Source organism: Narcine bancroftii, chromosome 3, assembly GCF_036971445.1.
Source record: "Narcine bancroftii isolate sNarBan1 chromosome 3, sNarBan1.hap1, whole genome shotgun sequence".
Lineage (NCBI taxonomy): Eukaryota > Metazoa > Chordata > Chondrichthyes > Torpediniformes > Narcinidae > Narcine > Narcine bancroftii.
Window position 1 is genome coordinate 261,665,303 of NC_091471.1, and position 24,959 is coordinate 261,690,261.

The window sequence follows — 24,959 nt, forward strand, 5'->3', positions numbered from 1 at the left end:
ATCCCTATGCCACAGATGTTCTGTGGTTCAAAAGAAATCACGAGGTGGTATCTGAGTGGAAAGAAAAAAGGTTCAGAACCACTGTCCTTCACTAATCCCATTTTATTTTTCTCCCCGTCCCCACCCATTTGCATCAACTCCTTTCAAATTCTACCGCTCACCTACCCTTCAAGAGCCGTAAACCTAACCTCTTGACCTAAGTGTCTTTGGGATGTGGGAAACTGGATATTCCAGGGAAAGACCAAGTGGCACAGGGAGAAAGTGCAGAGATGGAAGTGAACTCAGAAATGTGGAGCTGTAAGGCAACCATACCACCGAGTACAGTGCTTGTGGGTGGAAGTGTATAATATTTGGGTACAATATTGGAGGGGACCCATTTGTATAATGTGCTACAGTGAAAAAGGGTTGGCTTCTGGTAATTACAGGTTAAATCAGGCTTAAGTAGGTCTTTTATAGTTTTGCTTGGAAGTTAGGATTACACTGGGCATCAATTTTTTTTCCAAAAGGTTTTGCTTCCTGGATTGTAATAGACAACTTCAAGATGAACACCAAGATCATTTCAGATTTACTGTATCACAGCAAGTTGGGGAAACATTAAATGAATTTTTAATGAGTTTAGCATGTTCAATCACACGATGATGCTGACACATTGCATTAGTTCATCTGACCTAAAAATGTTTCACCGCTGATTTTCGTTTGTTCTCAGCATCTGATGCCTCTTGTGTCAGTGTCCAACAATATTCGGCTGGCATTGATGGATTCCAGTTGCCCTGATACTGCTTTTCCATGGTCGCCATGTCCTGGTGAAACCTTTCACCACGTTTGACACTGACTGCACCAAGATCAGCAGGGAAGAAATGCGAATGCAGAAAAAGGAATTTTCAATGAAATGTTGCACTTTATCATTTTCTACACTTGTAGACTTAAAATATGACAGGAATTCACAAAAATAGACTATATCTTAGGTGCATGATAGGAAAACTTTAAGGTGATTTTTGTGATCAGCAGCCCAGAATCCATTAAACATGCCCAAGTGTTCAGGAAGCAAAATCTGTTGTCCAGTGTTATCTGGACAGGGGTGCATGACAGTCACCATAATAGCACTGGGGCTGTAAGAGGTAAACAGTGGGGTATTTGTACTGGGATTCCCTCGAAGATTCAAATGAGGCTAGAACCTTGTAAGACCATGAGTATAAGTAGGCCATTCGTCTGTCGACCGCTCACCCATTTCATCATGAGGTGATCCGATTTCCCATTCACTACAATCCCCGGTCTTCTTCCCATAACCTTCTGTATCCTGACTTTGCAGATACCGATCAGTTTCTGCCTTAAATACACTCAACGACCTGGCCAACACCGCTTCCATGGTAGCAGTTTCCAGAGATTCACCACTCTGGCTAAAGAAATTAGCATGGCGGTTAGCACAATGCTTTTACACCACCAGTGACAGGGGTTCGAATCCAGCACTGTCTGTAATGAGCTTGTACGTCTGTGTTGGTTTCCACTCCCCTTTCAAAATGTACCAGGGTGTAGTTCAGTTGGGTGTGATTGGGTGGCACGGGCTCGTGAGCCAAAATGCCTTGTTGCCATGCTAACTTGGTAAAGTTATATTATACTTGAAAATGATAAAGTGCAACATTTCATTGAAAATTCCTTTTTCTGCATTCGCATTTCTTCCCTGCTGATCTTGGTGCAGTCAGTGTCAAACGTGGTGAAAGGTTTCACCAGGACATGGCGACCATGAAAAAGAAAAATCCTTCTGTTTTAAATGGGCGTTCTTCAATCCTGAAGTTGTATCCTCTTGACTCCCATACCATGGGGTTAAAAAAAAACTTTGCCACATCTACTCTGTCCAGGCCTTTTAGCATTTGAAATGCTTCTGAGGTTCTCCCCCCCGAACTCCAAGAACCATCATGTGCTAATCCCTTCGTCCCAGGATGCGTTAACCAAGTTAAACAGTACTGGAAATGAGAGGAATGAGCGTTGAAATGGGAGACATTTGCTTCAGGAGTGTGTTAGGAAGCTCTTCGTCATCTGAAGGCAGTGGGAAACTGCAATGCTTTCCCACCAGAGCAAGTGGCAGGTGTTTGTGGGTCTCGTGGATGGGTTTCTGCAGTATTGATCAGTTCAAATGCCGTGAATGTTGACTTTTTTTTTCCAGGAATGGGAACATTAGAAGGTCACAGTGCCATGGACTGCATAAAGGAATTTAGGAGCAAATTCTGGGAATTTTACAAGGTACAGTCATGGAGTTGAGGGCTCATGTCCTGTGAAAAGCTTCCTGCAGACATGTTCCTGCTGATGTGATGTATTCTGAAGCCTTTCCCTCCCTTTCCCATTCTCCGTGGTTTGAAGCAAGGCAGGGTTGAACAGGATGCATGTTAAGTTGCAAACACTACCTCCAAAACCGATTGAATTGCCTGGTCTCCGCCCACTGCCGTGGGACCTTGCTGTGTGCTGATAAAGTTACGTCCGCGACTAAGCTTCCAGATCCTGCCAGGGTTGTGAGGTGCTCCGAAATATCCTGTGGTTCGGGAAAGCGCTGCCCCATTGCGAGTTTAGCTGCATATTATTATCGACCCACGGCTGCTCAAGTTTCTCCAAACTGCCCAGCTCACCATCCCCTCAGGGGAGGGCAACTTTACAAATGGAGCTCCAGCAAGATGTGGCCACCTCTGCCCACTGTGGCCGGCCAGGTAGCCAATCCCACCAGCAGTGCTGAGTCTCCCTCAGTCCCCTCCCGTAAGTCGGTGAACAGCAGAAGATCCTGCTCCTTCACTCCCCAGCTTCTGCCACACCACAGGTGATACCTCCTGAATGTCAAACCAAGGTTAAAGTTGATCTCTATCTGCCTTTGCTTCACAGATCACTTTAACTATGCTTTGATAAAGTTATCTCTGAAGTGTCTTTCAGATTAGAATGCTGATAAGCAAGGGGTGAAAATTCACTGGGGGGGGAGCAGGTAGGAAGGTGGAGCTGCCGTTACAGTCAGTAAGTACAACAAATGACTGTGCAAAGTGGTCTGCTCCTATTGATATGCTTTTAATAATTCTCCTGCAGAGTTAGCACCGAAGTCCGGAACGCAGCAGGAGGAGTCAGCCACTTGTCTGCCCCACCTTTCTACGTGATTGTGTCTGGTCTATGCTAGCCTAACCACTCTTCCCCAGGATCTTTCAGACATAACCTGTATCAATTCCCCCTTAAACATGCCCTTTGATCTGGCCTCCCACACCACCGGGGTGGGGGTAGGGAATTCGAGATTCACTCCCCTCTGAGCGGTTTCTTCACATCTGCAGTTTTAGACAGGGCTGGATATTTTGTAGCAATAACCCCCTGTTCAGGCTTCTCCCACTCGTTAAAACTACAGGAGCGGCTTCCCACTGCCCCTTGTGTGAGCTGTGTTCTGACATCACTACACCCCTTTTAGTCTCTGCTCCCATGTTCTGGATTTCCCTCATTATTACAAGATTAGTTTTTCTACCATTTATCAATGTGATTAGATCTTGCCTAATCTGGAGACAACTCTAACTCCTTGCAGCCAGCCCTTGTAATTTAACCCTGTGGGTCTTGGTTTTGTGGTGAATTTCCAAAGATATTTTCATCGGGTGCCCCAGCACATTTACGGACTGAAATCATAATTGTTTTTATGCAGTTGGTAGGAGGGAAGTCCAGACAAAACCAATTAACCTTGGGCTGCTTCACAGGAAAGGGAGGCCATAAACTTTGAGCAGAGTCCGAGGGGGGGGCATAGCCAAAATAAAGGTTGAGAATGGCTCTTCCGAAGGAATCTGAAACTGTCCCAGACCGTGCACTGGTCATAGCTTTGCGCAGACAAGGATTTTGTCTTCCCTCTGTTACTCTGGGTCTGAAGTCATGACACTGCTCTAGGCCCATACCCCAAGGGCAGGAGACAACACTTTGCAGGAGGCTGGAGCTGACACTCCACATTGCTGTGAGGGAAAGTGTGAAAAGGAAGCCTGGGAGAAAGAGGCAGCCACACTTAATGGTCCCCTGCCCCCAGTTCATATCACTGCAATAGTTGGGACCTGCTTTTGTGAAGTCACTGCCACTGAGCTAATATTATGATTGTTTCCAGGCGGATTGGATCGTGTGGCCTACAGCACAGATGATCAACTTCTACTACCTTTCTCCAAAGTATCGGGTCTTGTATGTGAATTTTTTAACTGTCGGATGGGATGCTTTCCTCTCCTACCTTAAACACAAGGTATGTGGATTCAGGTCCATCACCTGAATGGGTTAGGTGCACTGTTCTGTCACATACTCCCAGGCCAGTGATAGTACTGGTTAGATACTAGATTATAGCTCTTTCAACAATTACAAGGGAGAGATAAAGAGCAAAGCTCCTTCTGTCGAAACTAGGGCACAATAAAGCAGATAAGACATGGAGTAAATGTCCGTCATTAGCCCCTTTTCCACCGGCATCCCAGCTAATTGGCCATGCAGTGTCCTGGAACAGGAAGCCTTTGGTGCCATTTCCACTGAGCCACCATTAACAGGGACACTAATAGCTTTTCCACTGAACACAATGTCCCCAGGGATCAGAGTGTACTACCTTCAACTGGAAATGGGTGAGTTTCTGCTGTCCCTTTTCCATTGGTTTTATCAGCAAACACCAGGGATGTTAGTAGGGGTAGAGACAGTTAATCCCCGGCGTGAAATTACATCATTTGATGCCGGTGTTCATGCACTCCCTTTTCCACTAGACCCTGTCCCGGTGAATTCCGGTTAATTCCTGGGACAGGGTGCCAGTGGAAAAGGGGTCTGTGCTGCCCCAAGCCAGCCTCCAAGCCCCTCCCATACTTGTAGATGTGGTGAATCAGATTCACGGACTAATTCATTTTCAATCCGTGACATTATGATCGTGCCCACACACCTTGGTGAAAGTCAAGTAACTAATCAATATAATTCAAAGTTTAGAATTGGAATTCAGGCCTAAGTTTGAGCACTTCACACAGAGGTGAGAAGTCATTGTCAGAAATGGCACAGAGCAGCATCATTCAGGGAGGGAGAGCATCTCATTTGTACTTGCAGTACCCACTGTATGCTTTAACCCTCTGGTCTGGCTCCACCATCTAGTACCAGGCCTGAAAAGGATATCATTTGCCCCTTAGCTCTGAAACTGCTCTCCAGTTGATCCCATTTCCTCTGGATCGGCAAATCATTCTGCTCTGAGTTCCTATCTGATTGCTTTGCAGAAACATTGATCTAATTCTTTCTCCACGGCCATTTCTTAATTTTAGATTCGAAGTACTGAGTTTTTTTTTTAAAAGTTATTCGTGCATTTGCCTTGTATCTTTCACCCAAAATTTTAATTCTGTGCTTCCAAACTGTGAGTCTGTCAAGGAGAGCGACTTCCTCCAGGAATCCTATCAGAAATGAGTCACAGTCTTGCCCAAATCTTTCAAACCTCTTCTCACAAGCAGGGAGGGGAGCAGGAGTCTTAATTCCGTGGCAGTTAATCCTCTGTCCCTTGATCAGTTCGTGTGGTTTTTAAGAGTCTTAGCATCATTTAATTCAAATTTTCATCCTCGAGCAACTTAATATAAAAATAAAAACCGATTATCTGCTCCTTGCCACATTGCAGCTTGGATGAACTTGCTTTGTGCAAGTTGGCTGCCATTTGCCTACTTTAGGAGTGTGGTCAGAATCCGGTTTATTTTCATGAACATGCCACAGAGTGTGTTTTGAGGCAGTAGTATTGGGCAGAAAAAGGTGCAAAATAACTATAAATTACAATTCTGTAAATACAAGATTTTAAAAAAATAAATTAGTGTGGTGGAAAAAGAAGGTGAGGTAGTGTCCATGGGGTCGTTGTCCATTCAGATGTCTGAAGGTGGAGGGGAAGAAACTGTTTTTGTAACGTTGAGTGTGTGTCTTCAGGCTCCTGTACCTCCTCCCTGATGGTAGCAGTGAGAAAAGGGCATGGCCTGGGTGGTGAGGGTCTTTCGCATGAGGAAGTCTACAGGAAGGGGGAGTCACTTGATGGAGTAGTGGCCGGACGGTGAACTCCAGCCCTCTCCAGAAAAGTCGGAAAAAACAAAGGAAAACACAAAGGCACAAAAATAATAATTAAAGAAAAGTGAGTATAAAGGTGGAAAGAAGATGGCGACAAAAAAAGAAAAATCAAAATCAACGGTAAGAAGAGAGGAAGAGAAGACAATGGAGGAAGAAGGAGAAGGCCTTACCTGTTCGAAGAGGCCCGCGGTGGAGAGAGAAACCCGCTCCCTCAGGTCGGTAGAAAGTGGACTACAAAAATGGCTCGTAGAGCCGAGTAAAAGTGCGCAACCGCGCATGAAAAAAAACACACCGACGGGAGGGGGGACCAGCTGGGGAGTCGATCTCCACAGCCTGCAACGACAGCTGCAGAACACCTGCAGCAAGAAGAGACCACAGAAGACAATGGAAACAAGAAAGAAGAGAAGGAAAGGGCAACAAAGAAACAACAGATGGCCAACCCAGGGGAAGAAGAAGAGGAAGAGTACAGTGAAATAGAAGAAGGGAAAGGCAAGATAAAGGATATACTTTCTCTTATTAAAGAATACATGGAGTCATTTAAAGAATGGCAAACACAGGAATTTAATGATTTAAGAAGAAGAATAAACAACACAGAAGAGAAAATGAATAAAATAGATATGACCTTAACAGAAATGGGAAAGAAAATGGACAAGATGGAAGAGCGGGAAGCAGCAGTAGAAATGGAGGTAGAGGACTTAAAAAAGAAATTAGAGGAATCTAATAAAGTTATAGAGACACAAGAACTGTTAGCTCAGAAAATAGATATAATGGAAAATTATAACAGAAGAAATAACATAAAGATAGTGGGCCTTAAGGAAGATGAAGAAGGCAAGAATATGAGAGAGTTTATAAAAGATTGGATCCCTAGGATCCTAGGATGTCCAGAACTACAGCAAGAAATGGAAATAGAAAGGGCACATAGAGCATTGGCCTTTAAACCACAACCACAACAAAAACCAAGATCTATTTTAGTAAAATTCCTAAGATATACTATAAGAGAAAAGGTACTGGAGAAGACAATGGAAAAAGTAAGAGAGGGCAACAAGCCACTGGAGTACAAAGGGCAAAAAAATCTTCATTTATCCAGATATAAGTTTTGAACTCCTAAAGAAGAGAAAGGAGTTCAATACAGCAAAGGCGATTTTATGGAAGTAAGGGTATAAATTTATACTAAAGCATCCAGCGGTATTGAAAATATTTATTCCAGGACAACAAAACAGACTATTCTCGGATCCAGAAGAAGCACGAAAATTTGCAGAACAATTACAAAATAGACTGAGGGATGAAGACGTGTAATGAGAGTAAAAATGACCACGATTTATATGTATGAGGGTAAAGAGGTATAAGTGTGTATATGTATAATGTGCATACGTGAATATATCCGTATTTGGAGGAAAATATAGATAGTATAGACAAGAATTAATAAGGGAAGGAAATGGAATAGAGGGAATAAGGAGGGAACTAAAAGAGTGACCTTTGTTACATATGAAAAGTGAAATCTTTTCTGGGGGGGGCTGGGTGGGGAGGAGTTGCGGTCACTGCAAAATCAGCTGACGCTTGCGAGTGAATTCGCAAACCCAAATGGAGAGGGGAGATGTGGTTGTCCGACAAGGGATAAAGGACAACTCAGGAGGGGAAGGGGAGATTGGGGCTAAAGAAGTTTTAAATAGGAGAATAAGGAAAATGTTTGATGTTTTAGGAATGTTGTCTTATAAAGGGTTTAAAACAAGAAAACAGAAATGGATAAGAAGGAAAGGTAATGATGGAGAAACAGAAAGGGAAGATAAACAAAGTATAAAATGGCTACGTTGAACTATATGACTTTAAATATTAATGGAATACATAACCAAATTAAAAGGAAGAAACTGCTAAATTTACTGATGAAAGAAAAAATTGATATAGCATTTGTGGAAGAAACACACTTAACTGAATTGGAACACAAGAAATTAAAGAGAGATTGGGTAGGACATGTAACAGCAGCTTCGTATAATTCAAAAGCAAGAGGAGTGGCTATATTAATTAGTAAAAATGTGCCAATTAAAATAGAAGAGGAAATAATAGATCCAGCAGGGAGATATGTAATGATAAAATGTCAGATATATTCGGAGGTTTGGAATCTACTCAATGTATATTCACCTAACGAAGAAGATCAAAAGTTTATGCAAGATATCTTTTTGAAGGTAGCAAATACGCAAGGGAACATATTAATAGGAGGGGATTTCAACCTGAATTTGGATTCAAATATGGATAAAACTGGGAAAAAAAATTAACAGAAAGAACAAAGTAACCAAATTTATAATTAAATCAATGGAAGAAATGCAACTTTTGGATATATGGAGGAAACAACACCCAAATGAAAAGGAATATTCATATTACTCGGCTAGACATAAAACATACTCAAGAATAGACCTATTTTTGTTATCAGCTCGTATGCAAGATAGAGTAAGAAAAACAGAATATAAAGCTAGAATACTATCAGACCATTCACCCCTAATATTGACAGTAAAGCTAGAGGACATCCCTCCAAGAATGTATAGATGGAGATTCAACCCCATGTTACTTAAAAGGCAGGATTTTAGAGAATTTATTGAAAAACAAATAAAAATGTATTTTGAAATAAATACGGAATCAGTGGAAGATAAGTTTATACTATGGAATGCAATGAAAGCATTCATTAGAGGGCAAATAATAAGTTATGTAACCAAGATGAAGAAGGACTATAATCAGGAAACAGAGCAGTTGGAAAGGGAAATAGTAAATATAGAAAAAAAATTAGCAATGAAGGAAGATACAACTAAAAGAAGAGAATTGGCGGATAAAAAAATAAAATATGAAACACTACAAACATATAAGGTGGAGAAGAATATAATGAAGACAAAACAGAAATATTATGAACTGGGTGAAAAAATGCACAAAATCCTAGCATGGCAGCTTAAGACAGAACAAGCTAAGAAAATGGTATTGGCATCAAGGAAAAAAGATAAACAAATCACATATAATCCAAAAGAAATTAAGGAAAACTTTAGAGAATTTTATGAACAATTATACCGAACTGAAAACTAAGGGAAAGAAGGGAAAATAGATGAATTTCTGACTAAAATTGAACTACCAAAACTACAAATAGAGGAACAAAATAAATTAACAGAACCATTTGGAATAGTAGAAATACAAGAGATAATTAAAAAATTACCAAATAATAAGACACCAGGAGAGGACGGATTTCCAATAGAATTCTACAAAACATTTAAAGACTTATTAATTCCGCCCCTCCTGGATGTAATCAACCAGATTGATGAAACACAAAGCTTACCAGATTCATGTAAAACAGCAATAATTACAGTAATACTAAAGCAAGGGAAAGATCCACTCTTACCAGCGTCATATAGACCAATATCTTTACTAAACACAGATTATAAGATAATAGCTAAACTATTAGCAAACAGATTAGCAGAGCATGTACCGAAAATGGTAAATTTAGACCAAACTGGATTTATCAAAAAAAGACGCACAACAGACAATATTTGTAAATTTATTAACTTAATTCATGCAGTAGAAGGAAATAAAGCACCTACAGTAGCAGTTGCTTTAGACGCAGAGAAGGCCTTTGACAGAGTAGAATGGAATTATTTGTTCAAAGTATTGCAAAAATTCAGTTTACCAGAGAACTATATTAATTGGATTAAAGCATTATATAAGGGACCGTTAGCGAAAGTGACAGTAAATGGACATGTATCAAAGCAATTTAACTTAAGCAGGTCAACGCGGCAGGGATGCCCACTATCACCTTTATTGTTTGCGTTAGCTATAGAACCACTAGCAGAATTGATAAGAATAGATAATAATATAAAAGGAATAAAAATAAAAGACAAGGAATATAAAATCAGTCTATTTGCGGATGATGTTATAGTGTACTTAACAGAACCAGAACTATCAATAAAAGAATTATATAAGAAATTGAATGAATATGGAGAAGTGTCGGGTTACAAGATAAACGTAAATAAAAGTGAAGCAATGCCTATGAATAATGCGGATTTCTCAAAATTTAAGAAGGAATCTCCATTCAGATGGCAAATGCAGGCAATAAGATACCTAGGTGTACAAATAAACAAAAATCTAGGCCAACTATATAAGCTCAATTATTATCCACTAATGAAAAAATTACAGGACAATTTAGAGCATTGGAAAGATTTACCACTAACACTAATAGGAAGGATAAACTATTAAAATGAACATTTTTCCAAGGATATTATACTTATTTCAGACATTGCCAATACAACTGACAGAAAAATTCTTCAAGGAGTTAAAGAAAATAATAAGGAAATTTTTATGGAGAGGGGGGAAACCGAGGATAGCACTAGATAAATTAACAGAATGGTATAAACAAGGAGGCTTACAACTGCCAAACTTTAAAAATTATTATAGAGCCGCACAATTAAGATACCTATCAGATTTTTATCAAACAAGGGAAAAACCAGACTGGACGAGATTAGAATTAGATAAAATAGGGGAAAAGATACCTGAACACATATTATATAAATGGGATGAAAATTGGTACAACATAGAAGTTCTCCAGTATTACATCATCTCAATATTTGGAAGAAGATTCATGTAGAAAGAAATAAAACAAATTATCAATTACCAAAACTAATATTGACGCAAAGCAAGTTACTCCCTTTTACAATAGATAACCTTTCCTTTAGAGAATGGGGAAAAAAAGGGATTACAAGAATAGAAAATTGTTTTTCAGGAAATAGATTCTTATCCTTTGAACAAATGAAAGATAAGTACAATATAACTGGAGATACAGCACTGGCATATTACCAATTGAGATCCTACTTGAAGGATAAATTAGGAAGCAGTTTGAGTTTGCCAGAGGCAAGTAACCTTGAATATGTGATTATAGATACAATGATAATCAAAAGATTTATAACAAATATGTATATTAAACTGCAAGAAAAGGAGAATGAGGAAACAAATGGTAAAACTAAGCAAAAATGGGAACAAGATTTAAATATAAAGATAAAAAGGAAACGGGAGAATTTATGTTCTGGAACGATGAGAAATACAATAAATACGAGGCTACGTATGATACAATATAACTGGACACACAGACTATAATTACACCTCAAAAGTTAATTAAATGGGACCCAACAGTATCTGATAGATGTTTTCGATGTAAAAAAAGAAATGGGAACAACAATTCATGCAATCTGGACATGTGAGAAAGTAGAAAAATTTTGGGAAGATCTCAACCAGATATTAAATAAAATAACAGAAAACAATATACCAAAGAATCCAGAGATCTTTCTCCTAAGTAACATAACAAACAAAGAATTTGGAATTGATTTGGAGGATGCACAAAAAAGATTTGTTAAGATAGCTCTAGCAGTAGCAAAAAAATGTATTATGTCAACCTGGAAATTGGAAGATAATTTGAAAATACAACAATGGTATATAAAAATGAATAAATGTATTCCATTAGAAAAAATAACATATAGTTTAAGAAATAATATTGAAATATTCGAACAAATATGGGAGCCTTACATTAAATACAATAGCGAAAATCTACTGGGGACAATCATTACCTAAGTTAATGGAAGGAGAAGGAAAGAAAAGAATGGACTCAGTAGAATTTCTGGTGTTTTTTTTTGTTGAGTGACAACATTGTCTGACTGGTTTAATGTATCCTAGATTGTATACCTTAAATGGATGGGGGGGGGTGGGTTGTGAGGAGGGAGGGGGGGGTGGGTTGGGAGGAGGGAGGGGGGGGAGAAAATGTCACTGTATATGTGTGAAAAGGAAAAAGTGTGTATCATGGCTAATGTGATTTATGGTGTGAAAAATAAAAAATTTAAAAAAGGAAGCCTACAGGAGGGAGATGGATCAGCTCGTTGAGTGGTGTCTTACCCACAATCCTGCACTTGACGTTGGGAAAGCCAGGGAGATGATTGTAGGCCTCAGGAGAATGTGAACCAGTCGTCATCGAGGGCTCAATAGTGGAGAAGGTTAAGAACTTCAAATTCCTGGGTGTCACCATTTCCCAGGATCTGTCCTGGAGCCTCCATGTCGATGCAATCATGAAGAAGGCTTACCAGTGTGTATATTTTGTAAGGTGTTTGAGCAGATGCGATTATGACACTGAAAACTTCTACAGGTCTACTGTGGAGAGCATTCTGGCTGGTTGTGTCACTATCTGATAGGGAGGTGCCAATGTTCAGGACAAGAAACCCCCTCCAAAGGGTGGTTAACTCTGCCTGTGACATCATGGGTACCCATCTTCACTCCATCGAGGACATCTACAAGAGGCAGTGTCTTAAGAAAGAAGCCTCTGTCCTCGAGGGCTCCCCTCATCCAGGCCATTCCCTCTTCACTCTGCCATCATTGGGGGGAAAAAGGTGCAAGGGTCTGAAGATGAGCACTCAGTGGCAGTAGGACAGCTTCTTCCCTGCTGTCATCAGATTCCTAAATGATCATTGAACCAAAAATAGACATTTATTGTTGTAAGGTGGTTTATTTGAATGTTTACACTATAATTGCTGCTGTAAAACAACAAATGTTGTGACTTGTTCATGACAATAAAGTGGGATACTGATTCTCTTAAAGATGTCATTAACAGAGGGAAGACAAAAACCCTTGTGATAGTGCTGCCTGAGCCTGTACCTGTCCTGTGCATTGGCACCTCTGTGCCAGACAGTGATGCAACCAGTCAGAATGCTCTCCATGGTGCACCTGTAGAAGTTTGCTGGAAAGCCTAAGGTGGTGGGTGATGCCAAGTAAATGCAAATTCTTTCTTTTTGCCTCTTCAGGTCCACTCAGAGACAGAGATCACCTTGGAGGAGAGTGAAAATTTGAATGGACAGAATATAGGGCTGGGATCCTCTGACCCACCCCTGCAGAAACTGAGCAGTGAAACACTACCTCGGGGCGAGTGAGAGCCTCGGCTGACAGGACTTGAGGTCCTGGAACCTCTGACCCAGTGGAAGTAAGCCAGTGTGAACCATTCACACTTTCCCTTTCTTCTCACTTGGGGAAGAATTGCCATACATTCTGGTTGTAATTATTTTTAACACATTTTTACAAATCTAAATTACTGACAAATTAAATTATATTTTAAGTATGGAGATAGTTTTCACTTTATTTGGGCCCTTTGTTCCATTCAGTGCAGTACATTTTGCAATTACAGTTGTCTCCCCATATCCGCAGGGGATAGGTTCCAAGACCCCCAGCAGATGCCTGAAATCACGGATAGCACTGAACCTATACATACTGCAACAGTCAATTTGATAACCAAGATGGCTACTAAGTGACTATTGGGGCGAGTAGTGCATGCAGCGTGGATATGTTGGACAAAAGGTGCGTGATTTCATCACGCTATTCAGAACGGTGCGCAATTTAAAAATTGTGAATTGTTTGTTTCTGGAATTTTCCGTTTAATATTTTCAGACTGCGGGTAACAGAAACCGTGGAGCGTGGGGGGGACTACTACACTAATGGGCAATACAGGTCAATTTGCGCACAATAGAATCTTCTAAATTGTATAATAATCTAGCCAATAACGTTGCTGAAGATGTATTGGGCATCAACTCATAACCTTTGCTCTTCAGACGTGTTCATTGTCCAGTGAAGGCAGACGAGACCTTGGGTTAAGATCCTGTCCAAAAGTAGGGTTCTGACCAGGTGTCCTCCCTTGGAGCTGACCCAGGAGAGGCAGCTGGAATCTTGTGTGGTAAATGACAACAGTGCTTGTGACCTTCTAGCCAGGAGGAGAAGGTGCAACATCCTGAGCTGCCACAAGATGGCGGAGGTGGGCCAGCTGCCACAAGATGGCGGAGGTGGGCCAGCTGCCACAAGATGGCGGAGGTGGGCCAGCTGCCACAAGATGGCGGAGGTGGGCCAGCTGCCACAAGATGGCGGAGGTGGGCCAGCTGCCACAAGATGGCGGAGGTGGGCCAGCTGCCACAAGATGGCGGAGGTGGGCCAGCTGCCACAAGATGGCGGAGGTGGGCCAGCTGCCACAAGATGGCGGAGGTGGGCCAGCTGCCACAAGATGGCGGAGGTGGGCCAGCTGCCTCCTTCTCTCTGCCCATTGAAGATTCTGTTTGATTCCAGCTCATTCTGACAGGAGGCTGTGCGTAGGTGGTTGTCTGGGCAGGTAATGGGCACTGTGGTTTCCTTCTCCACTCCAAGGTTAGAGCCCACCTTTACACAGTGGTCAGGACAGATTCCTTGACCTCTTGTGGGGGTGGGGGGGGGGTTGTGCCTTGTGCTTTCCCAGCTGGAAAGGGTTAAATGGCAAGAATTTGTTTTGCAGACTTGGTTTGAGCGTGGGAGATTGAAATGATCTTGCTGACGTGTGGATGATAGATTATACAGAGCTGGTTCCATGGGGTGAGGGGAGAGGAGAGGAACAATAGAAGCCAAATGCAGTGAGAATGATGTCCTAGAGAAATATCCTCGAATAGAGGCTGAATCCTTCTTGTACTGAGATTATCTTGAGCCTGAACTAAAGATACGAAGATCCAGTTACAAATCTCAGCCCAACTGCTGGGGTATTAAAATTTGCATAACTCACGAATAATTGTGCTGCAGTGATTAATCGTGAACACATGCCATCCGGTATATCTGCCTGGTCCAATGTTTTGTCATTCCAGACCATTTGAGATAAATCAACAAGGCAGTGGGCTGTACCAAACAGCTATGGCGAAATCTGGGAGTGCCTAGCATTATCCTACGAATCAACTTTGGACTTGATGAACGCACATGAAACGGGCAGCTAAATTAGGAGAGCTGGCCCCACCAAGTTGAACGGCAGGCTGAGATAGCACTCAACAAATTTTTTCAAAAGGTTTTGCTTCCTGGGGGGGGGGGGGAAATTGGGGATTATGATAGACAACTTCAAGCTGAACACAAAGATAATTTCAGACTTGCTGTATCACCTCGGAAGTTGGAGAAACTATATTGAATTTAGCAGGTTTAATCGTAAAATGATGCTGACACGTTGCGTTGGTTCAATTGACCTACAAATCATTTGCCTTTGATTTTGATTTGTACTCAGCAGCTGATGCCCCTCATGTCAGTGGTCCATAATAGTCGGCCGGCATTGATGGATTTTCAATGACATGTTGCACTTCATACTTTAGTAGACTTGAAGTCTACTTAAAATGTGACAGGAAATCACAAAAATTGTTTTTTTATTAAAAAAAAGTACATGGTTAGAAAGTTTTAAGGTGATTTTCGTTGTCAGCTGCACAAAATGTATCTAAAAATGTTGAAGAAAAATCTTTGTTGTCTAGTGTAATTGTACTTGTGTGCAGCACACCACCATGGATGTGCCTGTCCCGTTAACTGGACTGGCCCAGGAGGGTGATAGTACTGTGCTGCAGCAAGGGGTTGCCCTGGGACTCTTCAGCAATGACCTTGGGGCCCCATGAAAAGTGATTGCATCGTTGAACACGGGAAAGGAAACCCCGATGGCCATCAGCCATCTTCCTCAGCTAACGAATCCGTGCTCCTCCACGTGGAACAACACTTGGAAGAAGGAACGAGATGATGTGTGCACCAGCTGATTCCAATGTCCCTGGGAAGCTGAGTGATGCTGTAGATGGAGCTGTTGCCTGACAGCTCCAAGGACCTAGCTTCATTTCTCTTTGCATAAAGTTTACATGTTTTCCTCTTGACCCTGTGAGCTTTCTCCCACATATCAAAGATCTGCTTCTTGTGAGTAAGTAGGCTACTGAGTAAAAAAAAAAGGGCAGACTTTTCAATCCTATGGATCTTCAGTCATGGAGTATACTCAAGACAGAGATGGATCTCTTATTAACTAGCAAGGGAGCTGGGTTCAGTGAAGGTAGAACTGGAGTAAAGATCATTCTTTATGTTGAACGGTGAAGCGAGCATGAAGATGCAAAATGACCTGCATCTGCTTGTGTTTTTACTGTTTGAATGTGAAAATCCTTTTGTGTCTGAGGTTGATTTGCTATATTTACATTCAAAGTGGTTGAATTTTATCAATTGTTGCCTTAAAATTAACCTAAATAACATCTATAATGTTTTAACTTTCATCAAGCCACTATATTTACCTCATCAATATAGCCAATTAGTACTTCTGCAAGTGTTGAGACTTTTGCCCAGTGATCATTCCCTATTACCAAGGTTAAAAGGACCTGTGGGGACTGGGTTCGCTGTTGCCTTAATAATGTTAAAGGTAATACATATGAACTGGCTGCAAACAATACCTGTGTTGCAAGGTGTGTGACGTCTGAGTCCACTATTAACAAATCTGGAAATGATAATATGTCACGAATCGTATTTGAAAACTGTTAATATCTAACCTGGAAGGATTAGGTGGGAACATGTCATGGCAACTTTCTGTATTTAACCCATTCTGTCCCTGCCTGGGAATGTTTAAGATTGCAGAGTCTGTTGTAGGCTAATCTTTTTTTAAAAAAAAACGTAGGCCTTTATATTCCAACTCTCACGTTCTCTGCATTTGATTCTTCATTGGTTTGAAAAGAAAAATCAATTAAAATCTTATTCTGTGACCTCTACACTGTCCACTAGTTGCAGAATTCCCAAGTGACCCTGCTGACACAAGTGTCCACTCACTCCAAGGACGTGCTGGTACAGATGCAGCCCTTGAAGAGAGCCAGGCTGTAGGATGGACAAGCCCTCTGAGACCCTGTTTCCTGGGGATGTGATTGGCGATCCTAGCCAGGTGGGCATCCCTTTTGAATATTCAGGTGGGACTGCAGCCCCTCCTATTCCATGCTACATGGAATTGTGCAAAAGAAAATCGGTCTGTAATCCAGTCTGGCATATTTTTTAATTTTATTTATTTATTTATTTTTTAAAAATTTCAGTTTATACAAGGCTTTATTACTAAATCTAAAGCTGAATTCACACTACAATATGTAAGCCCTTCCCAATTATATAATTCCATGCAAAGCATGCATCCCAAGGATTCCACCCCCCCCCCCTCCCTGCATAAAATGGTATCCAAAAGGATCTTGTGCGCCTCACTTCCCCCAAATCACCAAGGTAGCAGATGAGGTTGAGGAAGTAGAATGCATGGACATTATTTCCCAAGAAAAGGCTGGCGTTGTGAGAGACTAGCTCCTGAGGTGGATTTTGAGACTTGGGTTCACTGATTCTATTCAAGCGAGGATCAGTTTGCTCAGAAATTGTTCGAAGTGGGCGCGCAAAATCGTTGAGGACTCCTACCACCCTGCGCACAGCTGGTCCCGACGGGAAAGAGAGGAGTATTGAAGCCGGAACTACCAGGCTGAGAAACAGCTTCATCACACGGGCAGTGAGAATGCTGAGTGAATGGCTTGTACTAGCCATCTGAGACCCTGTTAAATGGTATTTATTTTTATGTGTGCACTGCATGTATATCATTTGTATGTGCATTATGCCTGGTTCTGTGCACATGTTTTTGCACTGAGGACATGTTTTGTACCGTTGAACTTGTGCAATTGGATGGTGATAAACTTTAACGTTATCATTATCATAAGATTTTGCCTATTTAAGATGGAAATTAGGTTTTATTTCTTGTGAATCTTTGGAATTCTTCACCCAGAAACCTGTCAATGTTGAATAAATTACATCTCTTTTCTGTTCTCTAAAGTGCTACAGGAAAATGGAACTATCGCATGTGGTCCTTTTGAATGATAGACTCCTGGTTGCATTTCTTGACAACCTAAACCACAGTAGCGTTTCAAATTATTAATGTAGCCTCTATAAACGCAGGCTTTATTTAATCTGGATGCTTTCTCAAAGTTCAAATTTATTGTCAGAGTACATACAAGGCATCACATATAACCCGGAGATTCTTTTTCCTGTGGGCAAGGCAGAATTTCTACTTAGCAATAATTGTAAACTACTCAAGAAAAAGATGTATATACGAAAGAGAAATGTAAACAGACTGTGCGATACAGAAAAAAAATTCAGTAATAAATAATGTGCAAAGAAAACGCCTTTAAATTAATCCCTTGAGTCTCTTGTTTGGGAGTTTGATGGTGGAGGGGGTCACAATTAAATTAATTTTTTAAAAATTTAGAGATTTGATAGAGGTGTTTAAAATTCTGAGGGGGATAGACAGAGTAAATGTAGATAAGCTTTTTCCACTGAGATAGGTGAGATACAAACCAGAGGACATGGATTAAAAGTGAAATGGGAAAAGTTTAGGGGGAACATGAAGGGGTGAATTTCTTAACATAGAGTGTGGATGCGGGCTCAATTTTGACATATACGAATTTGGGCAGGTACATGGATGGGAGAGATATGGAGGTCTAAAGATTGGGTGCAGGACAATGAAACGGGAGAGATATGGAGGTCTAAAGATTGGGTGCAGGACAGTGGGACTAGGCAAAAAAAATGGTTCAGCACAGACGAGAAGGACCAAATGAGTTATTTCTTTGCTGTAATTTTCTATGGTTCTATGATTGAGTCATACGTGCGCATCATAATAAGTCCTCCCACTCATTATGGGCACAGACCTTGTAATCGTCTCTCTAGTGTTATCTGCCTTGTGACCTGGAGTGGAGCTTCAGTTCATCCTCAGGGAAAAAGAGACCCAGTCGCTCTCTGCGTTGGAGTTTATACCCCCAGCAGGCTAGCAGGGGCTGCATGAGGTCTGCTCAAAATAAGACGGGTGATTAAAGGGCCCAGTAGCAAGATGTGTATTCCTTCAAAGGAGTCATTGGTACGGTATGTGCTCACTGTGGGTGGTCTTGCCCTTGATTGACTGATGGGGTGGTTTCAGACCAGGTTCCTGCCAGAGGGATCACATGACCTTCCATACTACAGGGTGGTAGGGGTCCTTCCTGATTGTGTGAGCTCTCTTTAAACAATGATCCTGGTAAATCTCATGGAAGGGGTGATCCTCTCTACCGTTTTTATGATCCTGAGGATTGACCTTCAATCCAATGCTCTATGTACTGGTTTTCAAACTGGGTGATCCCCAGCTCACATTCCATTTTAAGCAATCCCTATGCCATAGGTGCTCTGTGATTAGTAAGGGATTGCTTAAGGTGGTATGTGGGTGGAAAGAAAAAGTTTGAAAACCACTGTTTTAATTGTACCTCATTGACTCGTCATGTGCACGGATTCATCACTCCAAAGGAAATGGGCCAGTGACAATTTTTCTCAAGCGAAATATTTCAGTTACAATCAGGTCTAGAGCAGTGGTTCTGAACCTTCCCTTCCCATTTGTATACCACATTAAGCAATCCCTTACTGATCACAGAGCACTTATGGCATGGGGATTGCTTAAGGTGGAATTTGAGTTTAGGGGGGCAGTTTGAAAACCATTGACACACTGCATTGTGATTCAGCTGGCAAGGACATTCTTGATGGAGCTCCTGTAGAAAGTTGATAGAATGGTGGCCGGTAACCTTGCCTGCCTCAGTCTTCTAAGGAAGTGCAGTTCCTGTTGCACCTTCATGACAAGTGAGGAGATGCGTGTCCAGGATGGGTCACTTCTTAAGTGGACTCAGGCATTAATGTGTAGTGGAGGGTGGTTGGCCCTGGCCTGCCTGAAGTCAACAATCATCTCCTTTGTCTTGTTCACATTGAGACTCAGATTGTTATTCCTGCACTATTTCCCGAGACTTTCCACCTCTGTATTTCAGTTCGTCGTCGTTGCTGATGAGGCCAACGACTATCATGGCAACTGCAAACTTGACACTGTTGGAGCTCGATCTGGCATTGCAGTCGTGGATCAGTAGCATGAATGGGAGTGGACCGAACACTCAGCCCTGAGGTGCGTCAGTGTTCAGAGTGATGGTGCTTGATGTTCTGCTGCCGACCTGAACAGACTGCGGTCTTTCCGTTAGGAAGTCAAAAATCCCATGACAGAAAGGGTTGTTGAGTTCCAGCAAAAACAACTTCTCCACCAGCGTCTGGGATATTAAATGCCGAGCCGATGAACAGCAGCCTAGTGTATGAGGCATAGTTCTCCCAATGGGTCAAGACAAGGTAGGTGGTGGTGGGGCAAGGCTATAGCATTGTCAATGGAATAGGTTGCAGGTAAATGGAAATGGGAGGTATGCTTTGATGCATTCCATCAATAGATGCTCAAAGCATTTCATAAGGTTAATGTCGTCGATGCGGCCGCCCTCTTTAGTGGCTGCCTTGAAGCTCGTGGGGGGTGATGGATGTGCAATAACACATGTCAGGCTAAGAATGCCTGTGCACAGGAAGGCCCAAAAATGGTCATCATCGCTGAATAAATAGCACCAACTTTCAGCCATCAACTGGTCCCAGTGTGACACAGAGACCTGCCAATGGGAGGTTACAGTACAGTTTCCTTGTTCTGATTAATGGGGGTCTGATGCTTCAGAGATTCCCCTATTCTCATTGTGCTGATCATTCGTTCACTTCCACATTGGTCCCCTCTCCATTTGTTTCTTTATTTAAAATCCCACATCAACATTTGACTTTTCTTTAAAATAGTTTGAAAATAATCATCTTCTGTGTTTCCAGTTAGAGAAAGTACATATTTCAGAAAGCCATTTCGAAGTCTCTCGTGAATTGTGATGTGGGAAAGCAGTGAGTTTAACCGTTTTACTGGAAAGGTTGTCTGGAATGAAAGTTTGGTTTGGATCACATCTTACAGTTGATTGTTTTGCAATGGATTCTGTCAGTGATATATATATAATCCGATCAGCTGTTGAATTCTACAAACATAAACCAATGTAACGATTAACAGTTTGATTTACATATACTGATGCTGAGATTTTTAAAATAAAACAAGGGACAATTGTTACCAAACCATAAAGTCTGGATTTTAATCCTTTCCCCTCCTCACTTTGTGTGAAGCTATTAATCTCAGAATTCCAAATATATCGAGGTTTGTGCTGGAGAAGCAGACAAGCTCCCAACCCTTCCTTGGGGATGCTCCAGCCATTCTCAGGACCACCAGGGCAGTCTTTTCGCTTTGGGTCAGAGAAACCTCTTTGCTTGTTTTTCCCCAGTGCTGGCACTCGGGAAGATGCACGAGAGAAACGGACCATTAACCAAAACCCTTCTGAGCCATCCTAGAAGTATCTCTGGTCTGAGTGGCCAGTTTTGGGTCAGCTTAGGTTCATTTCAGTAATAGTGTAGTTAGCAGTTTTAGAATTAGTGCCAAAATCCACCCCCATTTCATCCTAGTCTTTTTGGGTCCCATTTCAACCTTGCTTGTCCCACCACAAAGAAATAATGTTAATCTCTTAAGAAAGATTAAGCGAGTTGACTTGAAGTGGAGACATTTCAGAGTCGTAGAGTGAGACTCACCCAAGTTTCCCATCTGAGCTAGTCTTTCTTTTGTTCACTTGGCTCCTATTCTTCTAGCTCCTATCATGTACCTACCTGTCCAAGTATCTTTTAAATGTCATAACTGTATAGACCTCTACCACTTCCTCTGGCAGTTTGGTCCAATGAAATCCAAATTTGCTGACGACACCACTGTGGCTGTTGGCATCAACAGGAAATGATGAGTCAGATTATAGAGTGGAGATCAAGAATCTGGTTGTGAGATGCTGGAAAAACAGTCTTTCAATATCAGCAAAACCATACTGTGCGAAGGAACCACACACCTGTCGACATTGACAGAACGCCGATTGAGAGTTAATCCCTTCAAGTTTCTGACCACCGTCGACATGGATCATTTAGCAAAGTCTCCTCCTCATTGACCAGGCACACCTCAATGCACACTTATCCTACTGCTCTACTCACTACACCTGTGACCATGTAGCGAGGCACAACTTAAATGACACCCACAAATTTGCCAATAACATCACGGTCGTCGGCAGAATGAGGAAGCATCGGCTAGTCGAGTGGTGTCACGACAACAACCCTGTGCTGAACGTGAGCAAAACTAGGAAATTTATTGTGGACTTCAGGAGGGGGAAAATCAGGAGAACACAACCCAGTCTTCATCGAGAGGTCAAAAGGGTAAAGAACTTCAAGTTCCTGGGTGTCAACCTCTCTGAAGAGCTATCCTGGGGCCTTTATATCGATGCACTCATGAAGAAGGCTCGCCACTTTGTTAGGAGTTCGAGGAGACCTGATACGTCAACGAAGATACTTGCAAGTTTCTACAGGTGTACCATGGAGAGCATTCTGACTGGTTGTATCACTGGTATGGAGCTGCCAATGTGCAGGACAGGAAAAGGTTATAGAGAGTTGTGAACTTGGCCAGCACCATCACGGCCATCAGTCTTCACTCCATTGAGGACGTGTCTTAAGAAAGCAGCCACTATGCTCAAGGATCCTCACCACCCAGGCTTGCAACCAATGGGAAAAAGGTACAGGAGCCTGAAGGGGAAAATACCCAATGGTACAAAAAACATCTTCCCCTCCACCTCAGATTTCTGAATAGACAATGAACCGCGGGCACCACCTCACTTTTTAACTTTTGCACTAATTTAATTTTTAAAATCGTTTATTTACAGAAATGTAATTTTTAGCGATTCTTGTGTCTCTAATGCATAATGACGGTGCTGCAAAACAATGAATTTTGTGACCATTGTTCATGACAATAAATTCTGATTCTGAGTTCACGTATCAGAGGGCCTCTCCTGGAGCCAGAACAATGCGTCCATCGTTAAGAAGGCAAACCAATGCCTCTATTTTCTAAGAGACCTGAGAAAATGTGGCATGTCCTTGAAATCGCTATTGAAATCCTACAGATGTACTGTGGAAAGTAAAAGCACAAAAGGCTGGAGGAACTCAGTGGGTCAGTGTCCTTTATGTCCTTTAGGTAAAAATACATAACCAACATTTCAGGCTTGAGCCCTTCATTAAGGTATGAGAAAATGCTGGCAGGCATCCAAACAAAAAGGTGTTGGGGGGGGGGGCAAATGCAGGAGATGATAGGTGGAGAAAGGAAGGAGAGATGGCTGGGTGGGTAAGGGGGAAGGGAGGGAAGAACTGGAAAGACAGGAAAGGGGGAGGGGCAGAAAAGGTGAGTAGGTTTACCAGAAAGCAGAGAAGTCGATGTTAATGCCATCTGGCTGGAGGGTGTTCAGGCAGAAAATTAGGTGGTGTGCCTCCAATCTGCTTGTAGTCAGGATGGGATAGTACACAAGGCCATTGAACAGACATGCGAGTCTGGGAGTTTGACACAGAATCAAAATGGTTGGCTACAGGGAGCTTGCTATTGTTGCGGATGGAGAAGAGGCGCTCAGCAAAGCCATCTCCTAATATGTGACAGTCTCTCCGAACTTCAACCATGCTGTCTACAGATTTTCGTGATTTACTACTGTGGAAAGTACGCTGACTGGTTTGGAAACTTGAATGCGGAAGGCTGCAGAAAGAGGCAGGCCTAGCCAAGTCCATCATGGGCTGCCTCAAGAAGGCAGCCAGCATCATGAAGGACCTCCATCACCTTGGTCAGAGGCAGAAGTTGAGCACCTGCAGGTTCAAGAATAGTTTGTATCATGTCAAGACAAAGATGGGAGAAAGATTTAAAAATAAATATTCAAGAGGAAACTTGGTTAGAACTTTGTCGGGATAGTATGACTAATACAATTAATGTCTGGTACAGAATTTTTTACATCAACTATACCTTAATCCACAGAAATTAAATGGATTAAATTCTTATTCTTCAGATAAATGTTTTAGATGCAATAAAGAAATAGGTACTTTTTTTACATTCTACATGGGAATGTTCAAAATTAAGAGTCTCTTGGACAGAGTTTATTTTTGGAAAGAGTTACAAAAGTTGTTTCCTCAAGATCCAAATATTTTTTTAACTTGGAAATATTTTTGACACAGAATTGAAATGGAAATTAAATAAATATCAAAAAGAATTTGTTAAAATAGCCCTAGTGGTAGCCAGAAAATGTGTGGCAGTAACTTGGAAATCAGATCTGTATTTGGGAATGGGGAGACAGCCAGACTGATACAGGGAATTAGATACCACTTGAAAGACCATTTGAAATTTTTGAAAAAATAAGGGAGTCACACTTACAAACTGTAGGAATTAAGTTGTAATCACTTATCTGGAACCTTCTGACTTCTAAAATTAAGATATGTTAGATTTTATTTGATAGTCTTAGTAAGTTTTTATAAATACTGTCCAGATGTTTACTTTTTTGTTTCCTTTTGGGTTGTTGGGGGAAAAAATTTTTAAATCTCTATATTACTTTTTAAATTATTTTTGAATAAGAAATTTATGTAAAAGTATTTTTTAATGCTTTGTGAAATTAAATAAAATGTTCAAAAAAAACCCCAGTTTTTATCCAAAGTTATCGGACTCTTAAACCTCCCCATACTACCCTACTCTAAGTGAGCAACCCGTCAGCATACTTTCCACAGTACACCTCAGGGTCAATGCTGGGGGGGGGGGGGGGGCACATCTCCGGGCATTGCACCCCCCCTCCGCTGAGTGAGTTTTTCAGCATTGCACTGCGTCCCCCTCTAACACGCTAATACCTCCCCACTAACATTCGTTCTGGTGCCAACGCTGGTACACATGTAGGAGTTCGATAGAGATTTCAAGGACATGCCACATTTTTTCAGGCCTCTTAGAAATCGAGGCATTGGTTTGCCTTCTTAATGATGGCCTCAATGTGCTGGCTCCAGGAGATATGTGAACTCAGAATCAGAATTTATTGTCATTTTAAGAAATAACCTCACTGGGAAATGCCACTTTTCTTTCTTGCATGAGCTGTGACTAAATATTTATTATTTATCCTTTCAATTAATGATCTCTTTCTGTCTTGGCAAATTGTAGTAGTTTTATTTATTTGATTGCAGTTGGTGCATTTTATGTATCTGTTTGGCTGCAGCAGGTAATAATTTTTGGTGTATTGGTACATTGAGTTGATGTATACAACATGTATGCTATGTAGGACTAGGTGTTAATATCCCTTATTGCACTTCAGAGACTTGCTGCCTCAACTCTGTGGGATGGCATCTTCTAGATGATCAAGTGG

General features: G+C 41.5%; 1 protein-coding gene across 8 annotated transcripts in view; it reads left to right on the forward strand.

Moving 5' to 3' along the window:
* The window catches only part of mpv17l2 (MPV17 mitochondrial inner membrane protein like 2), a 67,179-nt gene extending 46,393 nt beyond the window's left edge, over positions 1 to 20,786 (forward strand). For 3 of the 8 annotated variants that reach the window (XM_069927887.1, XM_069927885.1, XM_069927886.1), the window contains 3 exons: positions 2,162 to 2,238; positions 4,097 to 4,225; positions 12,843 to 13,153. In XM_069927887.1, the coding sequence (XP_069783988.1) occupies positions 2,162 to 2,238; positions 4,097 to 4,225; positions 12,843 to 12,968 (332 nt within the window). In that variant the 3' untranslated portion in view covers positions 12,969 to 13,153. The other 5 variants (XR_011354365.1, XR_011354363.1, XR_011354364.1 and 2 more) reach the window with 5 other exon arrangements.
* Positions 20,787 to 24,959: the final 4,173 nt, after the last annotated feature.